The 8,986-nt window shown below is 39.4% G+C and overlaps 1 protein-coding gene across 4 annotated transcripts in view; it reads left to right on the top strand.

The window, feature by feature from the left end:
* Positions 1–8,650: 8,650 nt before the first annotated feature.
* The window catches only part of EXOC4 (exocyst complex component 4), a 746,310-nt gene continuing 745,974 nt past the window's right edge, over positions 8,651–8,986 (top strand). For all 4 annotated transcript variants that reach the window (XM_055307533.1, XM_055307534.1, XM_055307536.1 and 1 more), the window contains exon 1: positions 8,651–8,744. In XM_055307533.1, coding sequence (XP_055163508.1) covers positions 8,659–8,744 — 86 coding nt within the window. In that variant the 5' untranslated portion in view covers positions 8,651–8,658. The remainder of the gene's footprint in view (positions 8,745–8,986) is intronic.

Here is an 8,986-nt window from a genome sequence, read left to right as displayed (position 1 = left end):
ATATAGGAGAGATTCATGTGAAGAAATATTACAACACATAAAAAGTATGTAAAGTCTCAGTTTCCACTAATACAGTGATAGATCAGACATGATGCATAAGAAAAAGCTTTGAACATCTAGAATGCACAAAGTGCTGTGAATTTGGATCCCTAAATCATTCGCTGATAAGCAAACCTTACAGAACAGCTCCAAGTCGGCCAAGGCCACAAACACCATGTACAACATATTTGAACTGGCAGATTTCTACTAGTGTGATGGGTGGATCAGAACAAGGGCAATGTCAGAGAAAGGAGTCACACATGGGACACTAATGAGAGTTTTAAAGGAGAGTGGATGAAGTCCTGATTAAGGCACTGGGAAGGGGATGCCAAGAAGGGGATGGAATTAAGGACCATCATGTAGGTCAAATTGATAGAATTTGCTTAGTCTCTCACTTCCTTTTTCTCTCTTTCATTATATGTTAAAACTTTATATTTAAAATGACAAAACATATATTATAAATTTATATATAATTTATATATTGTGATATATATATGTGTGTGTATATATATATATAACTATTATATATGTAATAGTGTACAATTCAGTGGCATTTACCATATTTGCAATGATCTGCAATATGATCCAGGTCCAGGACATTTCCATCACCTCCAAAGGAAATCCTGTACCCATAAAGCTGTCACTCTATGTTCACTTCCCCGAAGCCTCTGATAACCACTAATCTATTTTCTCTCTTTGGATTTATCTTTTCTGGATATTTCATAGAAAAGGAATCACACATGTGGGACCTTTTGTGTCTGGCTTCTTTCACTCAGCATAACGTTTTGGAGATTCGTCCATGTTGTAATATTGATCAATGCTGTGTTCCTTTTTATGGCTGAATAATAATCCAATGTATGGATATACCACATTTTGTTTCTCCCCCTATCCTTTGGTGAGCCTTAGTGTTCTTTTCACCTTTGGATATTATGAATAGTACTGTTATAAACATTTGCATACAAATTTTTATTTGAAAACCTATTTTCAATTCTTTTGTGCATATACCCACACTGAGAATTGCTGGGTCATATGGTAATTTTAGGTTTAACTTTTTGAGGAACCACCAAGCTATTTTCCAATGCAGCCGCACCATTTTATATTCTCACAGGTGATGTATAGGTTTCCATTTCTCCATATACTTGCCAACAGTTGTTATTTTCCTTTTCAAAAGACTATAACCATTCTAGTGGGTGCAAAGTAGTATCTCACTGTGATTTGGGTTTGTGTCTCCTTAATGACCAATGATGTTTAGCATCTTTTCATGTGCTTGTTGGCTGTTTGTATATCTCCTTTGGAGAAATGTCTATTTGGATCCTTTGCTCATTTAAAAGATTGGATTATTTGTCTTTTTATCCCTGAATTATAAGAGTTCTTTATTTTCTGGATACTAGACTCTTATCAGCTATATCATTTGCAAATACTTTGTCCCTTTACATAGGTTGTCTTTTCACCCAACAGATTTTTGAGCCATTTGTTGAAACAGGAAACACATGGGAAGAAGCAAGTAGGGACAAAAGAGGGTAGGAGAGGTGGGTTCAGCTGGAGGTCTAGTTGCAAATCTGGGTGGAAGGTCCCAGAGGGTATTTGACTATGCATGGTTCCTGGAACATTTTACACACTTGGATGTTGGAATCTGGGAGAGAAGCTGGGGTACAGTTGCTGGCTTAGCGACCAGCAGTCAGGTTTGTGTCCCACTGAAACAAAGGACACTCTCCGTATAACAAAATTGTACTTTATTATTGAAAATACTATTCCAGGCCAGCCTCCTAAAATGCTCAGAAACTCAAATGCGATGTGAAGATTAAACCACACTTCTGCAGTCAGACAACATAGAATGCACCAGGCACCAAGAACATGGCAAACAAAATCAATAGGTGGGACATTGTACAGCCTATCGTGATCTACTTACAACGTTTCCTTCCAAATAGAAGACAGTGTGTGTATCTCAAACTAATATTTTCATAAGATTTATGTAAAATGAAGTAATTGGAAAAGTTGGTAAGTTGAGATCTTGAATAAAACCATTGTTTTTTCCATGATGAAAGCATCATTAACTTTTTTCCTTTGGTTTTAATCTATAGGCTGTGCCTTGATTTCCTCAGCCATTCCTAATGCACATTTTTTGTATCTTAGATGAACTGACTCTTGTAAGCAGGAAACGTTGAAGAGGACGTAAAATAGCTCTCTTTCCAGAGTTCCGCCCACATGGCTGGTGTTATGAGACACTCTTTTTTAAACTACTGGTCTGTGCTGGGCGTCCTGCAGACATCCCTGCCTGGCATTCTTTTATTAATCTGCTGTGGAGGTAGCCTTACTCACACATTTCATTTATCCGCAATAATAAGAATATCAATACCTTGGATTTATATAGAGCCTCTCATCCAAAGAGGTCAAAGCATTTTAATTTAATTGGATGTTCCCATGGTTTTAAGAGCCTCTGGGTATATTTACAAATGTAATAATAAGAAACAGTCTGCCCGGTTTACAATATAATAGACAACATAAAACAAGACCTGAACATACACTGCTTTTCACCCTCACTGCATAAACATATCCAATGCCTGGCCATGGGGTTCAAGGTCTTTTCTGAATGGATCTCCATGTATCTCTTCCCCTATGACACCATTTCTTTTCCATGAATCCCTTATTCTATTCAAATTATTATTTTAATACAGGATGCATGTTTATACTTTGCACCTCCACCTGTCTAGAAGGTTCTTTCCTTCCTCTTCTAGTATTTTAGTTTCTATTCTCTTTATTTTTTTTGGCGGGGGAGGTCTGGCTTAATTATAACCCATCTATTCCATGAAGACTTCTACAGCCATTCTAGCTCTCCTTGCTTATATCCCATTGAAACATCTGCAGCCTGTATGCTTTTATTCTTTGGGCATTGAGTAGATGCTATGATTTATAGTCATTTCCTTTTCGTTTACTTCCTTGTACAGCAGGTTAGGCCTCCTATAGAAACAGCAAAGTCTATAATCAGTCCCTTAGATCTTCGTACATCTCATCTGGTTCCAAATAGCCTGGTGAGTTGGGGAGTCTGTGGTTGAAGGCTAAAGGTTACAAATAGGCAGACCCACTAAAGTATTCCCTTGATTTTTTTTTTTTCATTGTTCATAGTGTAGTGCAAGTTTGGGCTTAGTTTAGGTCACCTAGAACAGAGGCAGTGTGAAAGGTGCAATGGGTAAGATCTCTGGAAGTGGGATATAAAGGAAGTGGAATAGAGAAGCTAAAGCAGTTCATTGAATTAAGGTTTAATTGGGGTTTGTGTATTCATGATCACATAATTGCTTTTCCAGTTGGTGATAAAAGTAGTCATCATTTTGGTGCTTATCCAATTCTTGCTTTTAAAAAAAGGTCTTTTGTTCATTTCTGTTTGGAAAGGCAACCTATTCATAGAAAATTTGGAAAACACAGAAAAGTGTTAAAAAATGGGAAAAAATAGCTGTATTCTTGCTCCTCAAAATGACTTCATGATAACACAGATATATTTGAATAAAACTAGTATCTTACTTTAGTAGTAATTGCTGATATTTGCCAAATGCTGAACACGCATATCTCACACAGTCTCACTATTCCTCTCTCTAAGGGACTTCCTTATGTCACCTGCTTTACAAGTAAGGAAACTGAGGCAAAGAAAGGTTAAGTAACTTGCCCGAGGTAACCTAGCCAGTAAGTGAAGAGCTGGGATTGAGTCTAGGTAGTCCTACTGCACAACCTACATTTTTATTTTTATTTTTTTATTGTGGTCAAACACACATAACATTTATTATTTTAACCATTTTAAAGTATATCTGTCAGTGGCTTTTAATACATTCATTAAATTGTGGAACAATCATCATTATCCCGTTCCAGAACATTCCCATCGTCCCAAAAGGAAATCCTGTGTCTACAAAGCAGTCATTCTTCATTCCCACCTCCCCCGAGTCCCAGGGAATCACTAATCTATGTTGGGGAAGAAGAATTTCCTCTGCCCTCCAAGGTCCTTCTAGCTGGACTAAAAATCAAATTGACATAACACAGGTTAACGGGAGAAAATAAAATTTTGTGTCGTATGTATGGGGAATCCACACAAACATGAGATTCCAAAGGCAGGTAGAATGAGGTATATATGTCATCCTGAACTAAGGAGGAGGGGATGGGGTCTGGAGCTTCCAAGGGAAGGAATGTAATTTATAGGAAGATGAACAAGACTATGTATTTGATAAACAAATGTTTTCTTGGGCACTCAGAAACGATAGCACATGGAAGACTTTGATCCAACAGGCCTTGCTGGGTTCCTTCCCATCTACCATACCTAATACTTAGTTCAGATTGCAATGTGGTTATCTACGGACCTGGAGCAGGCCCTCTATTTAAATTCTTTTTATGCAGTTGAGGGGGAGGTAAAGAGATTTTCCTGAATCTTTGATTTGATTGCCTTTTAACTCAAAATAATATTTATGCCCAAGTGGCCCATTGGGGTATCCTGCCCTTGGCCCTGACATTTGCTTTCTGCCTGTGTGAAATTGCCTATTTTAGATATTTCATATAAATAGAATCATACATCATGCAGCCTTTTGTGTCTCGCTTCTTTCACTTATAACGTTTTCAACGTTCATCAATTTTGTAGCGTGTGTCAGTATTTCATTCACTTGTACGGATATGTCACATTTTGTTTATACCTCAGTCATAAACCATATACTATACCACATTCATCCATTAATAGATATTTGGGTTGTTTCTACCTTTTGGCCATTGTGAACAGTGCTGCTATGAACATTTGTGTACTAGATTTTTTTTGAGCACTTGTTTTCAATTCTCTTGGATGTATACCTATAGGTCAATTTGCTGGGTCATGTGGTAATTTTAACTTTTGAGGAACCACCAAACTGTTTTCCACATTGGCTGCACTATTTTACCAGCAGATGTACAAGGGTTCCAGTTTCTTCACACTCTTGCCAACATTTTTTTTTCTGTTATTTAAAATTATAGCCATGCTAGTGGGTGTGAAGTGGTATCTCACGTGATTTTAATTTGTATTTCCCTGATGGCTAATGTTATGTTGCATCTTTTCATGTGTTTGTTGGCCATTTGTATATTTCCCTTGGAAGAAGGTCTATTCAAGTCCATTGCCCAGTTTTTAATTGAAGTTTTTGTCTTTTGTGGTTGAGTTGTAAGAATTCTTTCCATACGCTGGATATAAGACTCGTATCGGATATACGATTTGCGTAGATTTTCTCACACCCTGTGGGGTCTCTTTTTACTTTCTTGATTGTGTCCTTTGATGCACAAACGCTTCTAATTTTGGTGACATCCAAGTCATCTATCTTTCCTTTTGCTGTTCACGATTTGGTGTGATATAGGAGAATCCATTGCCAAACCTAAGGTCATAGTGATTTACCCCATTTTTTTATTCTAAGAATTTTCTCTGTCTAGGTCTTTGATCCATTTTGAGTTAAATTTTGTTATATGCTGTGGGGTCTGAATGTATTCTCTCTGACCTGCAAATTCATTTGTTGAATCCTAATCCCTAAAGGCGATAGTATTAGGAGATAGGATCTTTTGGAAGTGATTAGGGATTAGTGTTCTTATAAAAGATACTTCACAGAAGTCTCTAGTCCCTTCCACCACTGAGGGCGCAGTGTGAAGGCGCTGGCCATGAACCAGGAACAGGGTGTTTACTGGAATGTGAGTATGCTGGTGTCTTAGTCTTGGACTCCAAGCCTCCAGAACTTCAAGAAATAAATTACTGTTCTTTATAAGCTACTCAGTCTGTGGTATTACGTTATAGCGGCTTGAGTGGACTAAGATAGGATCCAACTTCATTCTTTTGCATGTTTATATCCAGTTTCCCCTGAATCATTGTTGAAGAGACTTTTCTTTTTCTGTTGAATGATATTGGGACCCTTGTAGAAAATCAATTGATCATGGATATATGAGTTCATTTTGGACTTTCCATAATATTCTATTTATCTATGTGTTTGTGTAAATGCCACGCTTTTGATTACTCTAGTTTTTTAGTATCTTTTGAAATTAGGAAGACGCAGTTCTCCAAATTTATTTTTAAAGATCGCTTTGGGTATTTGGGGCTCTTCGCAATTCCATGCGAATTTTATTTTTTTTATCTTTTTTTAAAGATTTATTTATTTATTCATTCAGAGAGAGCAAAGAGAGAGGCAGAGACACAGGCAGAGGGAGAAGCAGGCTCCATGCAGGAAGCCCGATGTGGGACTCGATCCCAGGTTTCCAGGATCACACCCTGGGCTGCAGGCGGCGCTGAACTGCTGCGCCACCGGGGCTGCCCTCCATGCGAATTTTAGGAAAAGTTTTTCCAATTTGGGAAAAAAAGGCCATTGGAATTTTCATAGGAATTGCATTGAGTTTGTAGCTAGCTTTAGGGAGCATTGATATCTTAATCATATTGTCTTTTAATTCATGGACACAGGATGTCTTTCCATTTGTTTAGTTCTTTATTATATACAATGCTTTGTAGCTTTTAGTGTAGAAGTCTTTCACTTCCTTGGTTAAATTTATTCCTAAGTACTTTATTCTTTTTGATGCTATTGTAAATGGAATCGTTTTGTTAAATTTCTTTTTAAAAACATTTTATTTATTTTTTGGGGGAGAGAGAGAGAGAATAAATGAGCAGAGAGAAGGGCAGAAGGAGAGAGAGAGAGAGAGAGAGAGAGAGAGAGAGAGAGAGAGAGAGAGAAGCAGACTCCCTAGGGACCCCGATGCAGGGCTCGATCCCAGGACCCTGGGATCATGACCTGAGCCAAAGGTAGATGCTTAACTGACTGAGTCACTCAGATGCCCCATTTTTTCTTTTGGATAGTTTGTTGCTACTGATTTGTCTTGATATTGCATCCTGCAACTCTCTCTGCTGGGTTAATTTATTGGCTCTAATCATGAAAAGAAATTCTTCAGGATTTCCCATATGTAAAATCATATTGTCTACAGAGATACTTTCACGTTTTCCTTTCCAGTTTAGATGCTTTTTATTCTTTTTCTGCCTAATTGCTCTGGCTAGAATTTCCACTACTATGTTGAATAGATGTGGTGAAAGTGGGTATCCTTGTCTTGTGCCTGATTACAGCTGGAAAGCTTTCAGTTTTTCACCACTGAATATGATGTCACCTGTGTGTTTTTAATAAATATTCTTTATCATGTTGAAGAAGTTCCATTTCTAGTTTTCTGAGTGTTTCATTGTGAAAAGCATATTGGATTTTGTCAAAAGCTTTTTCTGTATCACTGCAATGATCATGGTTTTTTTCCTACTGCTTGCATTCTTAGCCACTAGGGCCAATTACTTCTCTCTCTCTAACTTATTTAACCCCTGCTTTTTGTACTTATAGCATGAAAATCTTTCTTTTTTTTTTTTTTTTTGAAAATCTCACTTTCATTAAGAGCCATTAACATTATGATTTCCAATGAGTATATGTTATATCCTCATATGGGTAGTCTACAATTTATTTAATACTTCTATGCTGTTTTGATACAAGTAGTTGATGTGTTCTGTTTGTTGCTCCACGACCCAGAGCCTCTGAATTTGCTTTCTCTTCATCTCAAGTTTTTTAAATCTCTTCAGCTACTAAGCAGTATCCTTCTCTCGTTTCATATTTATTTTTCTTCCTGTTCCTTGAGGTATGGGTTTCATACACAGGGTAACCTTTGTTTTTTAAAATTTCATCTTCTGAATTAGTGACTGAACCAAGAGTCAAATGAAAGAAATATAAAAGCCTACCAGTAAAATATTGGCAAAGCACAAGTACATTATTACTATGTATATTTTATTTAGCTTGGGAAGAAAAGAATCTGCAATTCTGTCCTTTTCGTTTGTTTTTTCGTCTTTTTGTCAATATCTTGTTTGTGTGCTCTTGCAAGTATATATTTTTAGGATCATCTGGAAATACGGCTACACTGGAAGATAACTGAATTCACACATAAAGCTAATGTAGTAACATTTAGTTTTAGAGAATAAGCTTTTATCTCTAAAGAAAAGCATTTCTGCGTCTTATTTTTGCAGTTCATTGAACCGTTTTTATTTATAAAAAATTTTTTTTTGCGTGTGTCAAGGGCTGACTTTCAAGAGATCGCAAGATCTTTTTGATCGCTTTGCTATGTATGAAACCCCGACGAAGTGTCAAAATTTTTTTTAAACCACTTGTGTTTAACGTAAAATCTTGCTCATGCCCCCCCCCCCCCCCGTAAGTGTACACACCCCTATACACACGTTTTGGCATTGGAAGACAATTTGATTAAAAATCTGATAAAATTCTAAAAACAACGAAACCGGGGAAAAAACTCCCCCCAAAACAGCAACCACCGCACTAGGTCGTAATGAATACAAACCAGACCGACAGTCCCCAAGACTTCGTCTAGCGGCTACCGGTTCAGTTCCTGCGCGCCCAGGAGCCACAGGCGAAAACTCCAGTTCCCAGAGTGCTCCGGGCGCGAGCGGCCCGGCCCCTGCCGCCTCAGTCCCGCCTCCCGACCGCCGCGATTGGGCTGCTCAGGTCCGCGTCCGGGGCCTTCTCTTCTTCCATTGGCGGGCTCGCCAGCGCGCCCCTCCCAGAGCGTCCGCCCGCCCCCCGCGGCGGGCCCGCCGGTTCTCCACCTCCGCCCGGTACCAAGATGGCGGCAGAAGCAGCTGGTGGGAAGTACAGAAGCACAGTCAGCAAAAGCAAAGACCCCTCGGGGCTGCTCATCTCTGTGATCAGGTGAGGGAGGCAGGAGGCAGGAGGCAGGGTCAGGGGCCAGGGGGCAGCGGGCAGCGGCTCGACCTCCGCTTTGGAAGGGAGAAGGGGCAGCTGGGTTCCACCCTGCCGGCCCCTCCCCCTCCCCCTCCCCCTCGCCTCCCCCGCCCCTCCCCAGGGCCCCCACAGTCCCCCCTTTTTCTCTGGGGTAGGGCTAGAGGGAGGAGCCCCGCCTCGCCGGCGTTTCCGGAGGACCTGAGGCTTCC

This window comes from Nyctereutes procyonoides, unplaced genomic scaffold (assembly GCF_905146905.1).
Source record: "Nyctereutes procyonoides isolate TBG_1078 unplaced genomic scaffold, NYPRO_anot_genome, whole genome shotgun sequence".
In the NCBI taxonomy this organism is placed as follows: domain Eukaryota; kingdom Metazoa; phylum Chordata; class Mammalia; order Carnivora; family Canidae; genus Nyctereutes; species Nyctereutes procyonoides.
This window is presented reverse-complemented; position numbering and strand designations above follow the sequence as displayed.